This window comes from Mixophyes fleayi, chromosome 6 (genome assembly GCF_038048845.1).
Source record: "Mixophyes fleayi isolate aMixFle1 chromosome 6, aMixFle1.hap1, whole genome shotgun sequence".
NCBI lineage: Eukaryota > Metazoa > Chordata > Amphibia > Anura > Limnodynastidae > Mixophyes > Mixophyes fleayi.
In genome coordinates, this window is record NC_134407.1 from 144,573,977 (window position 1) to 144,601,094 (window position 27,118).

The window sequence follows — 27,118 nt, forward strand, 5'->3', positions numbered from 1 at the left end:
TCTAGTCCAATAAATTCACATTGTAGCATTCTGACCCTCGGGAAGTGTGGGCATTAGTCCATAAAATGCATAAAACAAAAGCACAAAATCCTTGCACCTTAGTGCTTACCACACATTCAGCAACTGTAGGGTGACTTCCCACCACCAACTCGTCAGATTCAAAATACAGTTTAAAGCAATCAAGGGCAAAACACTTTTTAAATGAGACATTTTAGTGTTTCTTTAGTGCTAAAACCCAATGTCAATTTTTAAATCTATTTTACAGGTCTGACACTAGGAACCGTTGTTTATAATGTTACCACACCCACTGCCATTTTTACTTGTGTTCTGGTGGTATTTAGAAGGCAACACAGATTTTGGTACAGAAAGTCACAAATAGATGAGGTAATACACAAAAGTAGAAAAGATATATGATATATTTATCAATTCTGTGCGTTTCCTTGTCTCAAGGCTTCGGAAAGTCTACAAATGCTAGTAACAATGGTCATGAATATGCTTTTTCAGCATTAACAAATGCATGGAAAATACGGTTTCATGGTGTCTTTAGTATGGAAATCACAGGGTTTATAAAGGACTTAATTAGCTCCATTTATTACACAGCTAGCCCTACTCAGAGCTAAATCAAATACCTGGCTGAACTACAGTCTAGGACTAATGTAGCATCCTTCAACATCAAAACTATGTACTGTTTACTGCCCATAGGATGAAGAATTCTCCAAAATTGTCCACAGTATTTAAGGGTAAATATTTGGAATGGGCGATATAGATACATTTCATGCCACAAAGTGTCTACAGTTTAATTAAGGGCTGTTCAGCTGACTTTCCTGTAGTCAACATGCCAGTGTTAGAGTCTGGGATACAGTAAACCATTGTGAATGAATATTGCCTATGTTAGTATTGTGTACACCTCATGTTTCTGCCACCTATATTAAGGCTTCCATGTTTCCTGGTTTTCTCAGACAGTCCCATGTTTTCCCCTTACTATGCTTATTTTCCAAGAATACATGTCCACATCTGATCAGCGTTCTCTCTGGAAGTTCAAATATACTGTCAGCACCTTATTTATAGGCTTCAGTGAACCCTATTTGAAGTTCCAGATGAGCAATGTTCACCAAGTGAAGTACACAGTCCTGAGCATACTTTCCGCAGACAATGGGAAAGCTGCCTGTCATGGAAACAGCTTGAGATGAGGTGTGCCCGGTGACATACCATGTTATCCTGCTGGAAGTAGCAATTACAAGATGGGTAAACTGCTAAGATGCTAAGCTAGGAGGTGCGGAGTCTAAACACACCCCCGGTCTTCACCAGGGACCAGCTCAAGGGAGTTTGGAGTTTTCTGCAAGGGATTTGCAGGTCGCAGCTCTTCAAGTTAGCTATCAACTGAGTAGATAGTGAACAGACGTGGTCGTGCAGGCAGAGGTCAAACTGTACTGGCAAACATGGTATCAAGGTGTAATTCATTTCGGGGTCAGCAAGTCAAAGGTCAGATACAGCGGGAGCAATCAGGCCGAAGGGAGATCCAGAAGCAGAACCAGGGATAGCCGAGTCGGTACACAAGAGATCAGTCAGAGAGCAGGGAGACAGGCTGGAATGCTGGAGCATAGGAAGACCTAGATACTCTGGCATCTACCTAGTGTCAGAGGCAGGTTTAAATAGAGGTACCCTATCCCTCATTGGTGGCAGTGAAGGAGGTGGTCCGAACAGCTGACTGCCAACAGGAAGTAGAGAGAAGAGTCCCGTTGCTAGAAAACGGGGACTCGAGACGGACACACATGCGCACAGCAATCCTGAGGAGAGAGGCCGGTGTCCAGCTGCCTAGCAACGAACCTTGCTGCCGAGAGAGCTAGGCGTCCGGCCCTGGCACTAATGCTGAGTACGAGGACGGTGCCTGACAACTTCAAGGTTTCATGTGCTGTGCGTTCAGACATGCTGTCTCCATTCCATTGTTGTAGCACATGGCTATTTGATTCACTGTCGCAGTCATGTCAGCTTGAACTAGTCTGGCCATTCTACCTCTCATTAACAAGGAGTTTTCGCCCACAGAGATGCTGCACACTGGATTTTTTTTCCTTTTACACACCATTCACTGTTAATTCTAGAGACTGTTGTGCATTAAAATTCCAGGATATCAGCATTTTCTGCACCCGTGCATGCGCAGCAGCTCAGATTCGCCAGCGCTGTCCTATACAGCAGCCGCGGCGCTGTCTAAGAAGCGTCTGCGGCGGTGCTGTATACAATACAGCACCGCCGCGGGCGCTTCTTTGACAGCGCCGCGGCTGCTGTATAGGACAGTGGCCAATTAGTTAGCGCAGGGGGGGTTTCTAGAGACTCAGAAACCCCCCCTGCATGCGCCACTGATATACACACATACATAGAAGATGAGAACAAAGAGGAAAGAGTAGTTGCAGTTAGTCACCACCCTCATGTGACTGAAGAGCCCCCAGAGTTAAAGAGATTTGCACCATGTGCTGCTGTGCTGGGTCTCTGCCACAGATTCCATCAGTTATTTCTAAACTCAGTCTGCTCATAATGTAATGATGGTAACGTTGTATCAAACACCGTCCAAGGCACAGACAGCCAGGAATCCTGGAACTGCATCACAGTGAAAACATGAATAGGCAAGATCCCTAAATATTATGCATTCTTCTGGAACTCTGTATAAATAGATATGAGAAATAGATAAATATTCATATACACATTAGAAAGATATATAGATAGATAATGCTTCTACTGCAATTTCTATACACACTTTACCTCCAGCTACAATTGTCATTTCATCACCTTGATGTCTCAATTGTGACATGCACCTATTAGATTGTGAGCTTATTTGGACTAGACCATATTTATCTTCTGTTTATTGACATAGTATGACCATGTACAACTCTGGTGCTATGTAATCACTCACATCAATCCCTGCTACATTGGATCTTACAGTCTAAATTCCCTAACACACACACACACACACACACACAAAGACATACACAACAGGAGAATCTGGAGGTAACATACAAACTGCACACAGCTAAGGCCCTGGTGGGAATTGAATTCATGGACACATTTAAATTCATTGTTTTTGTTTATAAAATATCTGCTAGGGTCTCCAAATTGTTATTGATGAAAAAGAAAATGTTAAAAATTCCGTACACTATGTCTTATACTGGAAACAGGCCTAGGGTAAATGGATACAATATTTGTTCTAGTTTCTCAGAAATAGTTGTTTCTGTAATGTTCAGAATGACACTCCAGCTGGACCCGTGTTTAATGTAAGAAGCCATCTTAACAATTCATAATGGTTGGGATGAGTCATTTATGAAATTAATGCTACATTTAACATTATGTATGTTCTCCATTATATACCTCATCCAAATAATGAATTATTTCTGTGCTGCCTTGACATGAAGAGGATGGGCTCAGCATTGTTGCATACTGCTACTGGCACATCACTGCACACTGTTTATATAGCAGGCAATACGATGGCAGTATAGGATCCATTGCCCAGGCTGGGGTGGGCATGAGGAATGTATAGCAGAAACAAGCTGCGGGAGGGGGTGTATGTGAAGTAATCTTGCTGACAATATCTCAAATCATTTATAGTCTGCACACACATACACTGTACAATGGATGCAGGCCACCTGTGGCTCTCTAGCTGTTGTACAGCTATGTTTCCCAGCATGCTCTGCTAGCTGATACACATTATTATAAAACACAATGCTTACTGTGCAGCTATACACAAAGTAATACACTAAAACATTTCACATTATATAGCTTGTATGCTCTTTTAAGGTTCATTCTAGGAGTTACCAGGGGCCCAACCTTGCAGGTGCCAGAATAGACATTACTCCCTCCTCAGTACCTCTGTACAGCCTTCACTGTCGCACTTCCCACATACTGATCCAGCAAGCAGAGGTCACAGCATTTGCTGACCTATCACCCCAGGTCTCTCCTGAATCAATGGATTAGAAATAAAGCAATGAGTGGCAGCAGTGATGAGAGTCCCTGGGGTGTAAGTTGGAATGTTGGTTAAGAGGCCAGTTTTCATATTAAATAATGCAAACAAAGTGTACCTCTCGATGAGAGTGCTCACCTCATCACATGGCAGAAATGTCAAAGTCAGATAGATGTGTTGGAGACCCAGTGTAAGAGTTTACAGACAGAGCTATACCTTAGACCCGGTCTAAGGAAAGAGATCAAAGAGATATTGGTTCAAATAGTTGAGAGCATTGTAAATGACTGTTATTAAATAAGTATACACGTATTAAGTGTTTAGTTGCTAACTGCTATTATATGTCTGCTTGCTTTATAAAACCCTATTTCGCAACAGCTAACAATCTCTAGTGGGCACAAGGGATGTATAGAAATAGGATGTAAACCCCTGTTACAAAACAGCTAGCAATCTACTAGTGGATTAAAGGGATGTAGGAATAGGATGTATATATTTGCTCTATATTCTAGTAAGGCTTCAACAGATTAATGTATAAACAATGATGTAGTTTAGAGGAAGACCAGGCTAAACTAGTCACTATCCCAATGAGATTGTGCCTAACCTCTCTATATTTTCTATAGGACGAGAAGAACCAGATGATGACGACTAATGTCTGGGTGAAACAGGTGAGATACTTGTTGTGCCTCTAAGGTAGAGATAAGCAACCTCCAGCTATTGTGGAACTTAAAGTCCCAGCATCCCTTGCCAGCTGAAGACAGAGGCTTAGGGGTATATTTATTAAACTGCAGGTTTGAATAAGTGGAGATGTTGCCTATAGCAACCAATCAGATTCTAGGTATCATTTATTTAGTATATTCTACAACATGATAGCTAGAATCTGATTGGCTGCTATAGGCAACATCTCCACTTTATCAAACCCGCAGTTTAGTAAATAAACCCCTTAGGATTTCAAAACAGTCTACACTAAGGTATGATAAGCCTACAGAAGAAGATTGGAGAAATGTAAACCATTCAATAATGGTTTCCTTTAATAATATGGTGTAGACAGAATATCTGAGACTGGCAATATTATAACTGCTTGGTATCTGAGATATCCAATGGTTGCGTCACAGAATTGTCATTTATGTACTGTAAAACTGCAGCACAGCATAAATTATCTTTTTTTGCACTCACTGATGGAAAGAAATGGGCAGATCGGGGGCATAACTGATTTAGGTACATGAGTGCAAATTATTTAGCACACATGTAGAATTGAGGTTTCATTCCCCCCATGCCCCACAAAAGGACTTGAATTTTCAAAACTCTACTTGCCTTTAAAGCTATTGCTGCTTTAAATTTACTATGCAAGGTCGCCGGATATCGGCGATTTGCAGAAATCTCTATTTGATACATTTACTCCTTGATCTCATTTTATACTTTTTAATGGGAAGCACTGTGTACCTTTAGTTACATGTGGATCAATGTAATCACTGGCTGGTTTTAGTCTGGGGGGTGAGAATCAGCCCAGCAGGCTGATTGGAACATATTGAAGAAAAAAAAAAATACAGGTGGCCTACTGACCCGGTCCAACGCAGACCAACATGGGACCAGGCCGGGGGGAAGATGCCCCCCTAGCCTCCAGCCCAGCCAGTCCCTAAATGTAATAAAATACTTTCACACACAAAAGTGACACATGTAACAAAGGCAGCCCCCAGCTCCCCTCCTTCTCATGATTAATTTAAGATATAATTGAAGTCAAACAGAGCACTATTTTAGGATAAAATAGAAGTGTTGACATGAATGAAGGGAACAACCTACCAAAGATTTAGGAGATTGGCCTTTGAAGCAATTTTTAACTCTTTCTACCATGTATATTTACGGGTGTATCTGCAAACTGACACAGCTAGGCATAGATTATTTTTCCAGGGCATTTAACTGTGCTAGACAGACGGGTTAGTGCATGTGCACACCAAAACAAGTGTGTGTGTGTCAGCACTTTTCGCTGTTCATAAATAACCCATAACATTTCCGTGTTTGTTGGTCTTCACAGCCAAACAAGTAGTCTCTGTGGTCAGATCTCAGAGGGTGTAAATCCTAGATATTTACAACAGCAATGCTCAGCAACCCTGACAGTTTAAGGATTTAGGACATTGTTTAGATCTAAGTTCATTTTCACATAAATGTCTTATATAGTTAATATTACAGTCTCCCACTTGCTAAAAAAAAAATAACAACACATTGAAAGGAAGAACATTATTTTAGTAATGGTGCTTTTTTTCAAATTCCATTTTATATGGCTTGTATGTTTGAACAATTTCTATGGGTGCTATGTGTCTTCTTTTGGAATAAAAACATAACCCCACTCAGGTTGTTCTGTGGTCCTGTATTCTACACACTGAAGGTTTGACAAATATATGTAAATGATACAAATATTAGCATATTTCTGAGGTCAGGGAGGTGGTGACCAGGGGCTTGTGGGCTGTGTGCCATTTGGCGCAAGCTACAAAGATGGCAGCTGCACTGCCATGACAGGACCCTTCCAGGATAACTGAGATCCCGGGCATTTTGTTGTGGCCAGGCACCATGCAGATTGCTTCCAAGTGCTGCACACAGTCATCCAATGAAATGCCAAAATGGGCAGCATATACATGGCAGGACTGTGATGTCACAAATATACCATTCTTGCCAACTCCCGGAAACAAGTTTCCGGGAGAGGGGACGTGACTGGAGGGCAGGAGGGGGCGGGGCGATGCCAATTGTGTCTTTTTGGCCCTGCCCCCGTGAACCCGTCACGGGGCCAAAATTACGAGATTGGCCTCGCCCCGCCCCCTCCCGCCGTCCAAAATGGCATGAATCACCGAGAATCTCGTCAAATGACGCGATTCTCGATGAAACCTGGGATGCGGGAGAAATGCCAGCTCGCCCGGGAGACTGACCCGAATTTCGGGAGTCTCCCAGACTTTCCTGGAGAGTTGGCAAGTATGAAATATACATCACAAAGACAGCCCATCAGAGGAAGGCTAATGAAGAATGAAGGACAGCATTAGTAGATTTATGTGAACTGGATCTAATAGTAGATGCTATTATAATTAGTTTACATTGAACTATTGGTTCTAGCAATAAGGGAGACCTACTGAAGTCTGAGACTGTACACATCTTCCAATGGCTAAATAAATAATAATTAATATATAAAATAATTGACAAAGGTGCTTTATACCTTCAGACTACTTTATAAGCTTGTATTTGTCCTTCTGCAAATTTTAGTAAATACATTGCTATATGTCTTGTACATTTGGTGGGCAGTTCAAACACGTGTTTATGTCGTCAGATAGAGTTGTTTATTTTTATTGCCCTAGAATACAACACAGTCTGCTCTGTGGATACAGTTATAGAGAGACAAGCTGAGCTGTACAATGTCCAGGGTCAACAAAATAAAATGTACAGCCTGATTATATAAATATATGACTGAAAAGCACAAAAGGAAGCCAAAAAGATAGGACTATGCAGTAAACGTTGCATGAGTGGAGGCAGCCATTATGTGTGCGGAACCAGTGTTCAGCTTATGAATTCACTTTGTGCCTTATGCCTCAGTGATGAAGTTATTTCCTAGCTCACAAAATGGCTGCCTCCATAGTGTATAAGTGTTGAGTCCATTCAGTCATTGTTGGCTAGTCTCCCGGAATGTCTTGAAGACTCCCACATTAGGGTGCCTGCTATTCCAGATTGCAAACTCCCAGAAGGAGGAGGGGGTGTGCTGTGATGAGGTACATTGCTCCCACCTCTTTCCCTCCTGGAGGACAAAAAAGTAGACACTAGTGAGTTTTAAATGTTGAGAGTTATGTGCTGGGTATGCCTCATGTCTTAGGGATGACACCAGCTTGTAGTGTATTGGTAAGATCACCCACAAAATGGCTGCCTCCATAGTGTCTTAGTAACAGACCCAGCATTGATTATTATAGATAGCACTGAGGGTCAACCTGGTGATATATGTAACAATTTCTGCAGATGTTTGAACAGCAGAGCAACGTTTGTGTTGATAGAGGGCTTGACAAGCTGGGAAATCATCTTTTGAAGTTGTCTTTTGTCTTTATCCTCTCTATAGGAATGGCATGATTACAAATTGCGATGGGACCCTCTGGAGTATGAGAATGTCACATCAATACGGATCCCCTCTGAGTTGATCTGGAGGCCAGATATTGTCCTCTATAACAAGTGAGATGATGCTAAACAAACGGGGTCTTCGGAGGGCAAGTTTGCATTTAATAGATGAATACGGTGTAAATACCATAAATGTGTTGTAAATAAGGATTCAGTAAATCCATAATTTGGTATTCAGATGAATAGTGAATCATTTAACAAATGCTTATGTTCAATATCTATTGAAATCAGAACCTTGATTTAAGAAATTAAAAAGGAAGAACCTAATGGTCAAACTCCTGGAGGTGATAACTTTCCATGCTGCAAAGAAAGTTGCACACACAGGCTAATTTATACCTCTTTATATGAACGCCAGGTAAAAGAACATATGTAGGTGGCCAAATTGGGGTGGTTGTAAGATGTCACAAACAGGCTCATAGCGGTCATCTAATGTGATCTCCTAAACGCATTTGCCAATATGCCCGGTAATTATCCAATAGATTCGATCAGATTATCATCAGCCATCATGGACATTTTCAGACCACACACACTGTGATAACATGCCAGTAGTCTGACATCAGCTACAGCATTGCTACATTAAGATTCAGGAGCATCCAAACCAAATCCTTGATTCAGTGCTGGAACCCTTAGTTCATAATCAATGTCGGTAGTGTAAGACCAGTGAAAGAAATGGGGGTAATTCTTATATAGAACACTGGTGACATTAAATACTGGAATAAGCTGAATTAAAAGATAAACTACCATTTTTGTGGTCTGTAATGTATGTGATGATGAGATCATAAGTATTATGTATAACCAAAGAAAGTTTATACACATAGCAAAGTCACTATGTCAGTTGCGTCTTGTAACTGGTGCTGCAAGGATGGAGGATTGGATGCATCTAACTGTAAATGACTGTTACCTGCATAGCTCCATTTTTGTAGGGAGCACTCTGTATTTTTTCGGATGCGCACACACCATGACTTTTTATCTAGAGCTTTCAACTGAATGGGACAGATTCAGTTCACCATGAGGTGATACAATGTGTCTCCTGAACAGTCCGCACAGACTTGCCCGCACCACACCTGGATTTGGAAAAAATTCTCTCCGATCCCTACTCCCACATTTTTATTGAGCTTAATGGCCCCAACCCGAATTACATATAACCTTTATAAATCAAATGTGTGAAATAATAAGCGGATTCTGCCTGTAAATGTAAATTATCATTGTTTTCTTTTTAGCAGACAGGCATACATAGAAAAAAATGCCCTCCCTCCAGTTCTGCTGCCTTAGGCTCTGGCTTATATAGCCTTCCCATAAATCCTAGCCTAGCCAGATAGAGATTCATATATTCTGCAGAACATCTGGACCAAACCAGGGTTATGCATTCTGGGTCCCTTGACTAATTATAACCTTCATGTCTTCAGATTTAAAATATATTTTCCACCCTCTGGTGACTTAATGAATTGGCTTGTATATGCCCTCCTGCGAGTTTTACTAAATACATTGCTTTTTCTTTTAACCTTTCTTCTGTGCTGTCCTACACAAAGCTGCTCCCTGTATTATTATTATTACCATTTATTTATATTAAAGATGAGCCCGCCCGAACAGTGCGGATCCGACGGGATCCGAGCACTGTTCAAGTACTTCCGGCCGCCAAAGCAATCCAAAACGAGGCTATGACATCCAAGTCTCGCATCGGATCTCGCGAGACTCGTATGTCATAAATTCCCCGCTCGCGGCCGCCATCTTCATTCTCCCTGCGATCACTGAAGAGGGAGGTTGTTTGGGAGCCCCTGTGCTGGTTAGTTTTGTTCAGTGGTTATTTGGGAGATCCTGTGCTCTGTCCTGCTGATCAGTTTAGTCAAGTGGTGCTTTGTCCAGTGCTCTGTCCTGCTGAGTCCAGTAGTACTTTGTCCAGTGCTCTGTCCTGCTGAGTCCAGTGGTGCTGTGTCCTGTGCTCTGTCCTGCTGAGTCCAGTGGTGCTTTTGTCCTGTGCTTTGTTCTGCTAAGTCCATAGTAATGTTATAATTATAAAAAAATAAAAAAAAAAAATACAAAAATAATTAAAAAAAAATATAATTTTTTTTTTTAAAAAGTATAAAAAAAATTCTAGTGTAATATATTCTTGCAGTCCAGAAATATTAGTACTGCAATATTTACCTACGTTCACTGTTCTTGCAGTCCTAAAATATTAGTACTGCAAAATTAAAATACGTTCACTGTTCTTGCAGTCCAGAAATATTAGTACTGCTATATTTACCTACGTTCACTGTTCTTGCAGTCCAGAAATATTAGTGCTGCTATATTTACCTACGTTCACTGTTCTTGCAGTCCAGAAATATTAGTACTGCACAATTTAAAATACGTTCACTGTTCTTGCAGTCCAGAAATATTAGTACTGCTATATTTATCTACGTTCACTGTTCTTGCAGTCCAGAAATATTAGTACTGCTATATTTACCTACGTTCACTGTTCTTGCAGTCCAGAAATATTAGTACCAGAGATTTAACTATAATGGAGTACAAAAATTTGGAGGATAAAGTAGGGAAAGATCAAGAACCACTTCCTCCTAATGCTGAAGCTGCTGCCACTAGTCATGACATAGACGATGAAATGCCATCAACGTCGTCTGCCAAGGGCGTTGCCCAATCTCCTTGTAGAGGGCATGTAAAATCCAAAAAGCCAAAGTTCACTAAAATAAGCAAAAAAAGAAAATTGAAATCATCTGAGAAGAAACGTAAACTTGCCAATATGCCATTTACGACACGGAGTGGCAAGGAACGGCTTAGGCCCTGGCCCGTGTTCATGACTGGTGGTTCAGCTTCACATAACGATCTAAGCCCTCCTCCTCCCCCCCCTCAAAAAAAATTAAAAAGAGTTATGCTGTCAGCAACAACACAGCAAACAACTCTGCCTTCTAAAGAGATGGCATCACAAATCCCCAAGGCGAGTCCAAGGGTGTTGGTGGTTGCGAAGCCTGACCTTCCCATCACTGTACGGGAAGAGGTGGCTCCTTCCACCATTTGCAGCACGCCCTCTGCATATGCTGGAAGGATAACCCACAGTCCAGTTACAGATTTGGCTAATGAAGGTGTCAATGTTGTACACCGGGAGGAGGATATTGATGTAGCTGGCGCTGAGGAGGAACTTGACGAGGAGGATGCTGATGTGGTTATCTTAAATGAGGCACCAGGGGGAGAAACAGTTGTTGTCCATGGGATGAAAAAGCCCATCGTCATGCCTGGTCAGAAGACCAAAAAATGCACCTCTTCGGTCTGGAGTTATTTCTATCCCAGTCCGGACAACAAATGTATGGCCATATGTACCTTATGTAAAGCTCAAATAAGCAGGGGTAAGGATCTTGGCCACCTAGGGACAACCTCCCTTATACATCACCTGAAGAACCTTCATAATTCAGTGTTTAGTTCAGGACCTGTGGCTAGGACCGTCAGCAGTCCAGGGACACCTTAATCCCTTGGTCCTGTTGTATCCACACCAGCAACACCCTCCTCGTCAATTTCCTCCACGATCTCGATCAGAGATAGTCCTCCAGTCCAGAAATATTAGTACCAGAGATTAAACTACGTTCACTGTTCCTGATTGGTTTGCTAAAGTGCGAATGTCCTATTTCAAAAACATCAGGTTGGGTGGGAGGGCCCAAGGACAATTCCATCTTGCACCTCTAGCAAACTCTTGCAAACTGCCATCCTGATTGCAACTGCAGTGCCACTCCTAGATGGGCCACGTGTTTGTGCCGCCCACTTGTGTCGCTTAGCTTAGACATCCAGCTACCTCGTGCAACCTTTTGGACTAAAAACAATATTGTGAGGTGTGAGGTGTTCAGAATAGACTGGAAATTAGTGGAAATGAATGTTATTGAGGTTAATAATAGTGTAGGAGTGAAAAAAAAACTAAAAATATGGATTTTAGCACTTATTATGCTTTTTTTAAAAAAAAAATCAGAACCCAAAACCCAAAATCATAACCAAAACCTTTCGTGGGGTGTTTTGGCAAAACAAATCAGAACCCAAAACCTCAAGCTAATCAGAATCCAAAACCCAAAACACCAAAAGTGGCAGGTGCACACCCCTAATTTATATAGCGCCACTAATTCTGCAGCACTGTACAGAGAACTCATTCGCATTGGGGCTTACAGTCTAATTTCCCTGACAGACACACACACACACACAGACTAGGGTCAATTTTGTTAGCAGCCAATTAACCTACCAGTGTTTTTTTGGAGTGTGGGAGGAAACCGGAGCAGCCGGAGGAAACCCACGCAAACACGGGGAGAACATACAAACTCCTCAGAGATAAGGCCATGGTCGGGAATTGAACTCATGACCCCAGTGATGTAAGGCAAAAGTGCTAACCACTTAGCCATCATGCTGCCCATATATAATTATAACCCATGCAGACAGCATAGGGGAATAGTGTGCTGTTCCCAGGTAATACAAATAGATAACTCATTCTAAGGATTTATAGATATGGCTAAATAAAGAAAGTATTTAGTAAAAGGTGCAGGAGGGCCTGCATAGGCCTACACATTAAAATTATTTGAAGGTGGATTACCCTTTATGGAAACACTGTTTTGGTAGATTCCCCCACACTTTTACCATCTGTTACAGCATAATGATTACAATGAGTGTCAAGTCTATTTTTTTTACACCAAAGCTAGTTTGTACAGCTAATCCAGACAGGATGATAAAGTAGTTTTATAGATGCATCACAATATAATTAGTGTAAAAATCCTTTCTTGCCAAATGTTACTCGATTTGTTCTAATTTTGTAAAAATCTTTGCTAGTTGTTTTCTTGTTATATAGAAGTGTAATTGAATTTATTTCTTTGGCATTTTTACTGTGTGAAGAAAGTGATCACTGTAACAGAAAATAGACTACCTTTTTCAAAGTAAATAAGTTCAAGGATCAAATTTAAAAAGAAAATTGATGAAATGTCATTAAATGTCAACATTCCCAATTTTTTCGTTAGTGAGATGTAGAAAAAAAAACCAACTTGATTTACAAAATATCCGTCTTTTATGCTACCGTCAGTGCTGTACAAGACATTTAATGTAATTTATTTCATCTGTGTGACATTTCATTTAAGAAACACGTTATCAGAATGTCGTTTACTGCTTGACAAATTTTGTGAATTTAACAAGAAAAATAAAAAAAAATTATAAGACCTTGGCAGGGAAATTGCTGTGAGAAGTGGATGCTGGTAAGTTCGCACACTGAAGTTTATCATGCGTTCAATATGTGCTTCCTGGGGTGACCATTGACTCCTGTCACCATAACCTGAAAAGTGCAAGCTGGCAAAACTCTTTTATAGTAGCGATCTGTAATACCTTTATACCCATTTTTCATGCAGTGAACACATTGTAAACACACAGATTATAGCACAAAGAGTGTATAAATGCTCTGAAAAGAGTACTCTCAAGTTTTGTTTGGGGGTATTAACACCCTTTTTTATTTCTGCGTTTAATTTCAGTTGCCATCTCAGGCAGCAAAATGTATAAGCACACTCCTGTCCAAACGTCATTATATTTTAACCTTTCTTAAGGTATCTCTGTTGTTGTAAATAATGGGGCATATTTAACAATAACCGCATTTTTGACATGATCATTTTAATTCGTTATCGCAATGATAAGGAATGAAAGATTGTGACCATTTATGAAAAGAGTTCTGCCGATACAGCAGTCACGATAAACGGCTGTCCCGGCAAATACACAGTTTATCTATCTCCTATCTCCTCTATGGCCACTATCGATAGTAAGAGCAGGTAATATTCGTTGAGGGATCTGAAGATTCTTTTACCACAATGCTCTCCACATAGCCTTCAATGACTTACACTATCTTCTGTACCATTAGGCACAAGTCCCAGAAATCTTTGATTTTTGAACTTGGTAAATTACGCTAAATAGCAATCCCAGTAGAAACCTATGGGGACTGCTTTTGTATACAATAACAGTGGGACCGCAGCAGATATCGTCGATATCTGCTGCAATCCTTTAGTTTCAAATAGCTGGGATCTTTAATATTGTGGTTGTCCCTCGAAAAATGGCAGTTTTCATGGGGATTAGGAGTTTCTTAAATGGGTCTCAATGAGGGTTAGAAACAGATTGTTCCTGTCCTGCACTGCTGCCTAGTAAATATCTGCGATTGTCCTTTCTCATTTTAGCAAAGCAAAATGATGCAGAAACTGAGCTATGTTCCAGACTAGAGTCAGATATAGGGGTATATTTAAGAAATAAAAGTAGTGCACTATCGTGCACTTACCGTGTAAATTAGTCCACGATGTCTCCTACTCAAATTTATTAAAGGTGCATCGCAGCAGATATCATGGATATCTGCTGCTTTGCACTCCTTATCGTTTTTGCGAGCAGTCACCATACAACAGTATGGTGACTGCTCTGGCCGCAATCTAACAAGTCCCAAAAAAACCTTTTTTTCAGGAACTTGTTGTGTTGAAGCTGGCGTACATTATCAGAATTGAAGAAATCCAATGCTGTCAGCTCTGCTCCGAAGAACAGAGCTGGACAGCGCATGTGTGGAGGGATCACATGATCCCTCCCTGTCACTCAGCGCTCTCTCTCTGCAACGATAGTTGCAGAGACAGAGAGGGGATCTTTGTGCGCATGTCCAGTTCTTTGAACAATTGAAGAATGAAAAGAACGAGGAGAAGACCCGGAGACAGCGCTTCCGAAGAGGGGGGTAAGTATGTTTTTTTACATCACAGAAACAGCAGTTTTTCGGAACTGCAGGGTTGTACATAAATGTGAGAAATAGTTCAATCCTTAACATTGCGATAAGGATTGAAAACTACTTTTCACTTTATGTGAATATTGATAAATGTGCCCCATAGACCTTGTAGTGATCTCCATTAGCACCGCTGAACCTGAAAGTTCCACACATTACTTAGTTTTGTCTTTGCAGATGGTTCCCGACGGAGGTTATATCCTTAATTTTTTTTCTTGGTTAAATAACCTGACAGAGTTTGGAAAATGCTTCAAAGGCATTTTCAATGTGCTGCTAGTTCTGCTCTAGTCATTTGGATTCTGCTGTAATTAACACGATAAAGGCTAAAGTGGAGAATTGTGCTCCAACAGCAAACATTTTGTGGGCTTCATTTTCCAAGAACGCTCAGGGGACACTAGAGAGGGCGTTTGTTCCGATAAGTGTTAGCAAGGGAATTAACACTTATCATGAAAGACGCCTGTGATTATCAAAAGGAGCTTTCAAGATCTGGATAAAATTTAGATGGAAATATTTGTATGGGACAAAGTTTCTTTTTTTCTGGGATGTGTGATCGTAGCTTTCTCATCTTTCCTTCTTCTGAATTTATGATTAACTTGTTAATGCAAATGTCAACCATATTAGGGGGTTATAATTGTAGGACGGGATTCAGGCTATTAAAGTGCAGTAGATAGAAGACAAAGTTTTCTCTTGACTTGAAACATTTTGGGCCTGATTCATTAAGGATCTTAAATGAAGAGGTAGCTTATTTCAGTCTCCTGGACAAAACCATGTTACAATGCAAGGGGTGCAAACTAGTTTTCTGTTTTGCAGATAAGTTAAATAAGGATAAGGAGCATGAACATTAGTGCGGTGGGGTGGGGCTGAAGGAAGTCAGACTTTACATTAAGGATGGGCTAATTTTACCTACCACATATTAGCCTGACGTGGAAGCTGAGAGGGCGCTTCAAGCATATTAGCCTAGGGTGACCTGGACCCTTAATTAGGCCCCGAATCCAACCAAGCTCACCATTCCTCATACAAACTCACCTGACGGACAAAGCAGGAAAATGTTCAATTCTTCATTCTTTTATCAACTGCAGTGAGTGAATACTTGGTCAGCCATCCAATCTGCACCATAAGATGCGTCAGAGCACTGGAATTCAAATTTCTCCTGTCTCCTCTTAAAACAAGAATTGACTCTGAAGATGCATCATTGAGCTGAGGATTTCAGATGAATGGCACAGGACCTGAACACCAAACTGTGGCTGGATCACTTATAAATAATTTATGGTATAAAATTATTTAAAGGAAATAGCGCATTGCGCTTATTTATATAATTGCAAATGTACTTATTTTTATATTGTGTGTATTTTGGTATAGAAAAAATTCTTTATTTCTAAAAGCAGGGGAGGAAATTCGTTTTTTGTTTTAACCTTTTTAGAGGAAACCCCAATTAGGCATATGTGGGGAAGAAGTCTGTTTTGCTTATAGCAGGAAATGCTAACTAAGTCTTTTGATGTGAAGTGTCAAATGCCTGCTCTGGCCTGAAGGCCCGGCAGGGAGCCGTTACCTGTATCCTGTTTAAAGTGAAAGGAAATCTCTGATCAATGTGACTTAGGATATCACAGATTACTGCAAATTTTGTTAAATATAAAATGCATTTAAATCCATGTTTGGGGAAACATAATGCATCCTGATACTAAAAATAATTCAGACATAAGGGGGCTGGCTTACCCCCTGCAAGGCTGTGTCCAAAACTGTATAAAAAAGGCACTGAAATGTATCATTCTTGTTTCATCTGACCTCTTAATCACTGGTACCTTAAACCAGTGTGAACTGTCCTTATCAGGGCACTTGAGCAAATAAACATCACTTGCTTCAAAGACCTGCTTGACAACTTCTTCCATGCTGAAATTCCTGTGACCTACAGATTAGACCCAACTCCTAATCCGTTTCCGGCTGTACTGAGCTTTGGACCCAGCTTTCCGATACCACCGCTCTGCCCGCTACCCAGCGGCTCCGGCCAGTGTGATAGGCCAGGGAGGATCCATCCACAGCAACTCTGATGCATAGTAGGAGGTCAGGTGTACCAACCCAGGTACACCAGCAATGGGGTACACGAGCAGCGACAGACAGGGTGGCATAGGCGGTCCATCCTGTCACACAAACCCTAACTGTTCTACTACTTGGGAGAAGGTGGAATTTATTATGTAAATATGTTAGGGCCAGGCTGGGCTACCTTGGGCTGGGTCACTGGGCCACCTGCATTTTTTTTTAAATGTTCCTAATAAGCTGTCTTGCCCCATGGACTCAAATTTGACAGCCCTTCCTTGGTTAGAGTGGCTTTAAATTTCTATTTATGGGGTGCATAACCTGTCAGTAATTAGGTAAAACAGAAGACATGTCTAGATTATGTTTGGAAAGCTTCATACAAAGCACAACAGTACTTTGCATACACAGCCACTTTAAGATACTAGCAAGGAGCCATGGCCTTTCTGCAGAACAACAACTTGCAATCGCAGCCTTGCAGTGGAGTTTCAAGGTTTCTTAAAAGACCACTACAAGTAAAAAAAAAAAAAAAAATCTTTTTGTTTCCACTGGTACATAAGATTCTGGTTCATGTGTTACATTTTTATTCGGAACTCATTAGATAATTTTAGTGCTTGAGTAGCTTGTAGGCTAATGTTAGGTCTAAGGTCAATGCTTTGGGTAGGTTCTGATTTAAAACTTGGACTAATGTTTGGACAATGTAACAGGATTAAAAGCACTCTCATTCTTTTATTTTCAATTACCCCTTTGAATTTGTCTAATGAAAATATTTGGAAATGATGGTGTAAATGATATGCTTATTATAGGACTTTACCTATTTTCTATACATTACTAATTCTGCTTTCAGTCCTCATAATTCATTAAACTATTTTTGTCTTTAACTCATAATACTCTTATCTACAGCCCTCCTGTCAATCTTATTCAGGTGTAATAATCATTTCACATTATAATAATTTGTTGGCAAGTCCTACTGACAATTTGTAGGGTATAATGGCTTTAGAGGTGTGGCCAGGTTACAGAGTCTTAAAATCTGTTGGCAAGGAGGTGACAAACCAACTTTTTCCAGAGCGACAACTAGGCGGACTTAAGCGTTCACCTAAGGCCCCAGTGTTTAAGGGAGTTCCTAAAATACTGAATAAATGACATAGTGTCACTCATTCAATGTCTTTGTCACCACAGCACCCCCTTGCTATGCGCCTGCACTGGTGTGGAGGGGCAACAGCTGTCACCTTCTTACCTGTGAAGGTGCCGGCTCCTGATTCTCCATGTTGGTAATGGTCAGGGAGTATGGAGCTGGGCTACCATGTCACAGTCCAGCACCGCAGTCCCAAGAAGATAAGATGCCAAACCTGTCTCTGCTACACACAAGGTAAGATGTACACTGGAGAAGTAGCGGCACCCAGGTCGTACACAATGGCCCTGTGTACAAGGCACAATTCAGCAAATAAGCATTTAAGTATTTGCATGCCTTTATAACTATTAGATTTATTTAGTATTTTTATGTGGTCCAGAAGATCTAAGGATCACATTTTTCAAGTTTATGTAAAAGTGGAGAATCCTCTCTTTTAAATGAGGGGCCTTGTCTTCTATCCTCTGAAGCCAGGGTACAGATATTGGCTCTTTTAGGCCCTTTAATATAAAGCCTCTATTACTAGGAACTCTAATTGTGGCACCACCAGGGTAGGTTTATACTGACTATTAAAGTTACAGATACCAGGGTTTCATTAAAGTTACCAGAGGATCTACCGGTGGACCCTTTAACATGGGAAGTCACTTTTATAACCCTATGGTATCACAACATCATTATCAAAATATATATGATTGCTGTGCGTTTATGGCACATGCGCACAAAGATCCCCTCTCTGTTCTCACCAAATCTACAGTAATTACCAGACATCACTGCTTCCATCACAATTTCTGCAATCTTAAATTCTCATTCATTCAGTCATTTAAAAAAACAAACTGCATATGTTGCAATAGTTCATCTGCAAAGCTGCTATTAGTTTATAGCACTTGGTGCAGAATGTAAATAAAATAAAAACACTTAGCTACAATGACCTACTTTTTGTAGATCTGTTGATGTGACTCATAATGCATTTTATCTGTAGCACAGAGCATCTTAAGATACACTTTGCTAAGTGAGAATAATGCTTTTACCGTGTCATGTAAACAGACGGAGAACCTGTGAAAGAGCAACTATTTTTAGGGAGATAATTCTCCCCTTCTACTCACAGATCGTTCCCCCGGGCTTCCATCACCCTTAAACAAAGGAGGTTCAGCCTTTCCCAATTCTCTCCTGTGAGAAGCTTAGTATGGGGGTCAGGTGGGTGAAGGCTGCACTATCATTAGTGGGGAATGACGGAGAAGCTGCGGATTGTGACAGAACTCTGGGAGCAGAGCTGTATGTCAGTGATTTATCTTGTTTTCAGCTCCAGATGCTGATGGTGTAGTTGGCGTCAGATGTCAAACTGTCTTACACAGGAGCAGAAAATTCTGTTTGTGTAGAACTGAGCTGCTCATACTGTAAGAAGAAAGAGCAGGTGAAAACAAACTTCAACCATGTCCTATAAATAGCAGCTTTTTATTAATGTGTTATGTAACACCAATCACTGCGCAAAATACACAGTCAAATATAAAGCTTGTTATCTTTGTAGAAAAAGATGTCATTTGGGGCTATGTATACAGAGTGCAGCTATTATTAATAGCCTATAACATTTTGAAATCTGGACTTAAAAAGTTATAGAAAACACTTCAAGCAGACTAGTTACCTACACATAGTATAGGTAGCCATTGTGTAGGCTGAACTAACATTCATGAGAATATAGCCTAATAATACACTAGCAACTAGTGATACAACGGACGTATTCAGCAATAGATAACTATAACAAAATACTGCGTCATCTATATAAAAGAACTTAAAGGAATATTATAAGTAAACCACAGCCTGAAAAGATTACTTACCTGAGATGCAGCCTTCACACGATCCTTAGACATCTAGTGCAGCTCTCACCCGACACTGCATTCACTCCTGCTTCCAGTGTTTTGAAGAAGACCAAGGGGTCTGTTTATTATAGGGAGAAAAGTGCGTATTTAGGGATTCTCCTTTTGTAACAAAGCCCCCGGACCATTTCAGGATGGTGCTAGAAGGGGGGACACATACAGAAAAGCTTTATTTGTTTAAATAAAGCCTTTCTTTTGAATCAGATTCCATTAAATTTTTTAAACATTGTATTATCTTTTTGTACCATTTTTTTTTTAAATGAATCTGGATCGCAAAGCCCAAGTCTGGTCTTCCAGTGATCATGTGCGAACTGGAACTCTATCTCACACATGCACCCTTCACTGGCTGGTGAAGCACTAAGATTCCTCTTACCGCTGCCCGCCAGTATCGCCGTAGAGCTGAGCTCAACTGCCCATTTAGAGGGTAAACAAAATGTTCTATTGCTATGGTTACACCCCGCTTCTGATAAGCCTCTCAGTCAGTTGCGATAAATATTGTCATTTGCCATTCCTTTTACATCAGGACCTTCCTAATAATATATGTAAAAGGTGCACAGAAATTGATGTGTATGGGTCTCCAACATATAGTGGATGCTTACAACTTCAAAGTATTTATGAAGCACATTTATAAAAATTGGATTTTAATAGTATTTCAAATGCGGCAGTGAACTGAACAGTTTGTTAGATATAATTATCTTATTATGTCAAATAAGTTATCCTGAGAAATTGGCACATAGGATTGATGGGTTGGAAAAGATGGCACATGATTGGTCATGAGGTGGCGATGGTGTCACATGATTGGCTGTTAATCTATGGCCATATGTTTCCTTCTCGGTCAAATATAGCATTCAGCTATTAACTCAATTAAAGGTATTTATGGAATGGTAGCATAGGATGTATTATATGATGTCAGTAGTGTGTAGTTGCCAGTATATATTATGGATGAGAAGTTGGCTTTTTTAGTTGGAACTAATCATGTGAAATGTAGCATATACAACATGTCCACCATGGAAGAAAGTAACATAAGGCTTTATCCAAGTATTGTACAGTTAGTGGGCACTTCACATTCCTTACAACTCTATTTCCTGATGCAGTTGGTGCTGCACAAAAATGAATGCCCCTAGTATTACCCATGAGCTTCAATCAGCAGTCCTGCATTATTCTAGCATCTACTGCTCAAGTACAAATGTTTATTTTGTGCACTGGTAATCAGTAGCTTGCTCACCTCCCCTGAGAGTGCAAAAACATTGCACACTTCTTTTTTAACTAAGCAAATTACAGACAATTGTCCTGCCATTTGGAGTATAGCCAAGGCACCAAGGGGGCAAAGCCTGGGGCAGAGGTAGAGCTAACCATACTGCTGCATTTTCAAATTGAATGGTTGCCCTATTCCAGTTTTGGAAAAATATATCCTAAAGAATTGTACACCAAAAAAAAACAACACAGCAAACCCAAAACAACTGTCCAACACCATCCCTTCCTTGTACCTGACTATAAATAAAATGTATCAACAATCCAATGGTTCCTGTTTGCAATACTATTTTATATATGTACAAACAAATATGTGATGGTTTGCATATCAAGATAATTTAAATTAAATGCAATCCCAGGACTGCTGTTAGTAGATTGCAAACTATTCTGTCTTCAGATGGCATGCAGAGAGAAATAACTTCCCCTATAGGCACATATTACAGCCAGTACGTGAAATTCTAGATAATATTACTTGTCACTTTGGTGGAATGGTATAGAAGAATCATAAAATAGCAGGCTGTAGTTTAGCTGTAATTTTCCATTAATGAAACCAATGTAAATATTTCATTATTGCAAACAGCTGCCAAACAGAGTCTCTGCATTATGAGCACAGCAAAATGACCACAGGCTCCAAACCATTCAGCCTCTTTATACACAATCAAAGGTGCTTTCCCTCTCAACAAGCCGAAAGCTTCCTCTATTTAAATTTGAGGTTACTGAAAAAGTCTTACTGAGCCTTTTAAATGTGTAAGGCAGGAAATTACTCAACCATTACCATCCAGGGATTTGATTACTCAAATAAATACTCAAGGATTTCTGTTAATTAATGTGTAAGTATCAAAATTCAAGACCATTGGTTAGAATAAATGATTAAAAATTACAATCTATGTGAAGATCATGTATAATTAGATCCTGAAACAAGACACATGACCATTTCCCAGTATGCACAATAATTGGACACATGGTAAGCAAATGACCTTCTGCATACATTTGTGATGTGCCTGAAGGTAACAATTTAAGTTCAACATGTATTCCTACCCTTTGGGACTCTAGAGACAGTAAAGAGCGTTGGGGCAAGTTGAACTTCATTCAGAAATAAAATCAATCCCTCTCATCAGCTAGCAGATCCGTGGTTCCTATGTTCAGGATTCCTGCCGTTTGTATGATACAAAGTGTTCAGTTCCATTGCTGGAGAAGGCAGCTCTTGTGTCTAGATTTCTGAGTACTTAAATTTTATCCTGCCCGCTTTAGTAGGAGAACTACTCACTGAGCAGCTGCCGGGGTATTGCAAAAACAATGGAGGTCCCAGACTCCAATGATTTTGGTGGTGTTTTCGGGTTAAAGAATGGATTTATTTAAAGAGAGCAATATAATCTTAATATTTTCACAACTCCATCTCCCTTGCAACTAATAAAACCTACCCGATATACTATGTTGCTGTGATGGTCACTTTCCTCAATACTAGTAGATTGTAAGTAATATAAGAATATTGAAAGGTTGTCAACTCAGCCTATTGGACAAGCCGCATTCGCCATCAATGGAATTTATGTGCTTCTACTAGTTAGCAGGAGTAATGTTGTAAAAATATCATGTTTAGATGGACTTCCACTTAACTTGTCTAATGAATAATGTTCTCATTGTCTGGAAGACTTGTGTTTATTCAATGACAGTACTTTCTGCCATGTCAGATAATCACAGTTTTTTCCAGATAATATATGATAAGACAAGACCAAAGAAAATAAATTGTTATTCAGCTGATACCTAAATTAGAGTAAACAGTTCAACCGAAATTACATAAAATAAGAGAATCAATTCTCTCTCCAAGCCAGTGCCCAATTTATGAAATGTAATAAAAAATATTTTTGAATGCTCTGATTTGAGATCTGTCCAAAATGCCAATGCTGCAAAACCCATTGTCCTTTACTAGCAGTCAAGGTCATAGCAAATAGAGTTTTTTTAACATTTGTATTTCTTTCTCTAAAGTGCTGATGGAGATTTTGCAGTTACCCACCTGACCAAAGCGCACCTCTTTCACGATGGACAAATTAAGTGGATGCCTCCTGCCATTTACAAAAGTTCCTGCAGCATTGACGTCACTTTCTTTCCCTTTGACCAACAGAACTGCACTATGAAGTTTGGGTCTTGGACATATGACAGAGCCAAGATTGATCTGATCAGCATGCACAGCCATGTTGACCAGCTTGACTATTGGGAGAGCGGAGAGTGGGTTATTGTTAATGCTGTTGGCAACTACAACATCAAGAAGTATGAGTGCTGCACAGAAATCTACTCGGACATCACATATTCCTTCATAATTAGAAGACTTCCTTTATTCTACACGATTAACCTCATCATCCCATGCCTTCTCATCTCCTGCTTGACTGTGCTGGTCTTCTACTTGCCTTCAGAATGTGGAGAGAAGATCACGCTGTGTATTTCAGTACTACTTTCTTTGACAGTCTTTCTCCTTCTCATCACAGAAATCATCCCATCCACTTCTCTGGTCATCCCCTTGATTGGAGAATATCTTCTCTTCACCATGATCTTTGTTACGCTTTCTATTATCATCACAGTATTTGTACTTAATGTGCATCACCGTTCCCCTCGCACACACACCATGCCAGCATGGGTACGCAGAATATTCTTGGATGTGGTCCCTCGAGTCCTATTCATGAAAAGGCCATCAAAAGACAACTGCAAGAAGCTAATAGAGTCCTTGCATGCCAGAAGACTTAGCCCTCCACCTAGACTGTGGTCTGAGACTGAGATTGAACCCACTCTTCCAAGCTCATCTTCAGTCAGTCCCACCAGCCAGAGGGCATCGCCTACATCTTCATGCTGCCACCAGCTGGAACAATCAGCCAACTCCCCAGTAATCTGTAAGTCACCATCAGGACAATACTCAATGCTCTGTGAAGAATCCACACTGACCAGCTGTCCTTCTTCACAGAATCAGGCCCATCTTCTGGGAGATACTCAGTCCAACCTGATGCCCAAAGTACGTTCTGTAAGTGTTCAACAGATGTACACCCCCAAGGAAACCAATGAGGGTACAATTCGCTGTCGATCAAGAAGCATACAGTACTGCTACCTTCATGAGGATTCCTCTCAGACCAATGGTCAGCCCAGCAGCTCCCCATTGTCTCAGAGATGCCATGTGCATGAAGGACAGCAAGGGAGTGAAAATTCCCAGTGTAAATGCAAGCCCAAAAATCAAGAGAAGCCAAGTGGCACCAGTCAAGTTACCAAAACTGTCAATGCCAAAGAGCAGCATGTGCTGCTAATGTCCCCATCCCTCAAACTGGCCATAGAGGGAGTCCACTACATTGCAGACCATCTGAGAGCAGAGGATGCTGATTTCTCTGTGAGTATACGTAGATATTTGCCTTTATGTACTTTAGAAGGAATAATGTATATGGAAATTATGTTTGAATATTAGGAGATATTAAGTAATAACTAAATTTCCTTGTATATGTAAAGAGCAGAATAGAGCTCTCTATGCTGTCTGTATCCTGATAGATGTGCATTAGGTGGAAGCAAGAGCTCAGTGTCCTCCTGTCCTCATATCTCCCAACCTTTGTTTCAGTGCAAATCACAGGGCCAAGCACAAAAAAGGGCTATGATCACTCCATATTAGGACCATCACTATGGGTCATACCTAGACCTTCTGAGACACTAGGCCACCCAATATTTATTCCCATTCCCTAAAAAGACATTGGTGGCAGATGTGCTTGGCATGTTGAGTTGACATATGGACATACTTCCCAACATTTCTGGCAGTCATGACTGTCCAACCTAAATCAGTATGTGTCATAGGTATATATCTGTTTACTAGATAGAGATGAGAGGTCTGTTTGTGATATATGTTTATTAAGTGGACGGGATAGACAATTATGCGGATGATTTTATATTAGGTACAGTAAGTGGAGGAGATAGGTCTCCTCCACTTACTGGAATTGGGGAAAGGTCTGTCTGTTATGGGATGATGAGAAAGTGTGTGTGCTAGTGTGTGGAAGAGATTTGAGCATGACAGGGCCGGACTGGGACTAAAAATCAGCCCTGGCATTTAAAATACAGAGGCCCACCTCAGTTCAAGCATGAAAGAAGCTTTGTGCCGCCACGCAGCAGCGTTGCCAAAAAGGGCGTGACTACATTGTTATGTGGGTGTGGCCAACATGGGGCATTGATACATACATTATAATAAAACATTACATTTATCACAGCCCCCCTCAGTGAAACAAAGGCCCCCCTCAGTGAAACAAAGGCCCCAGTCAGTGAGACACACAGCCCCAGTCAGTGAGACACACAGCCCCAGTCAGTGAGACACACAGCCCCCCTCAGTAATACACACAGCCACAGTCAGTGACACACACAGCCCATACTTACCAACTTTTTCCAGTTGGTGTCCGGGAGACTCTCTGTTGCAGGTGGGCGTGTGGGGGGGGGTGGGGCTCCAAAAATCGCGTCATTTAGACGCGTTTTGCGTCATTATGTCGCGGGGCGGGGCCAAATGCCGTGATTCACGGAGAATCGCGGCGTTTTGGCCCTAATGCGAGCAGAAGCGGGAGATTACACACAGTCCCAGTCAGTGACACACACAGCCCCCCTCAGTGATACACACAGCCCCCCTCAGTGACACACACAGCCCCCCTCAGTGACACACACAGCCCCCCTCAGTGATACACACAGCCCCCCTCAGTGACACACACAGCCCCCCTCAGTGATACACACAGCCCCCCTCAGTGACACACACAGCCCCCCTCAGTGATACACACAGCCCCCGTCAGTGACACACACAGCCCCAGTCAGTGACACACACAGCCCCCCTCAGTGACACACACAGCCCCAGTCAGTGACACACACAGCCCCCCTCAGTGACACACACAGGCCCCCTCAGTGACACACACAGCCCCAGTCAGTGACACACACAGCCCCCCTCAGTGATACACACAGCCCCAGCCAGTGACACACACAGCCCCCCTCAGTGATACACACAGCCCCAGTCAGTGACACACACAGCCCCAGTCAGTGACACACACAGCCCCCCTCAGTGACACACACAGCCCCCCTCAGTGATACACACAGCCCCAGTCAGTGACACACACAGCCCCAGTCAGTGACACACACAGCCCCCCTCAGTGACACACACAGCCCCCCTCAGTGACACACACAGCCCCAGTCAGTGATACACACAGCCCCAGTCAGTGACACACACAGCCCCAGTCAGTGACACACACAGCCCCCCTCAGTGATACACACAGCCCCAGTCAGTGACACACACAGCCCCAGTCAGTGACACACACAGCCCCCATCAGTGATACACACAGCCCCAGTCAGTGACACACACAGCCCCAGTCAGTGATACACACAGCCCCAGTCAGTGACACACACAGCCCCCCTCAGTGATACACACAGCCCCCCTCAGTGACACACACAGCCCCCCTCAGTGACACACACAGCCCCCCTCAGTGATACACACAGCCCCAGTCAGTGATACACACAGCCCCAGTCAGTGACACACACAGCCCCAGTCAGTGACACACACAGCCCCCCTCAGTGATACACACAGCCCCAGTCAGTGACACACACAGCCCCCCTCAGTGACACACACAGCCCCAGTCAGTGACACACACAGCCCCCCTCAGTGATACACACAGCCCCCCTCAGTGACACACACAGCCCCAGTCAGTGACACACACAGCCCCCCTCAGTGACACACACAGCCCCCCTCAGTGCTACACACAGCCCCAGTCAGTGACACACACAGCCCCCCTCAGTGACACACACAGCCCCCCTCAGTGACACACAAAGCCCCTCTCAGTGACACACACAGCCCCAGTCAGTGACACACACAGCCCCCCTCAGTGATACACACAGCCCCAGTCAGTGGCACACACAGCCCCCCTCAGTGATATACACAGCCCCAGTCAGTGACACACACAGCCCCCCTCAGTGATACACACAGCCCCCCTCAGTAATACACACAGCCCCCCTCAGTAATATACACAGCCCCCCTC

At 41.8% G+C, this 27,118-nt stretch overlaps 1 protein-coding gene across 1 annotated transcript in view; it reads left to right on the top strand.

Annotated features, from left to right (window-relative positions):
* CHRNA4 (cholinergic receptor nicotinic alpha 4 subunit) overlaps positions 1 to 27,118 on the top strand; it is a 53,693-nt gene that overhangs the window by 20,553 nt on the left and 6,022 nt on the right. The window contains exons 3-5 of the mRNA XM_075176694.1: positions 4,564 to 4,608; positions 8,025 to 8,134; positions 23,085 to 24,465. Coding sequence (XP_075032795.1) covers positions 4,564 to 4,608; positions 8,025 to 8,134; positions 23,085 to 24,465 — 1,536 coding nt within the window. The remainder of the gene's footprint in view (positions 1 to 4,563; positions 4,609 to 8,024; positions 8,135 to 23,084; positions 24,466 to 27,118) is intronic.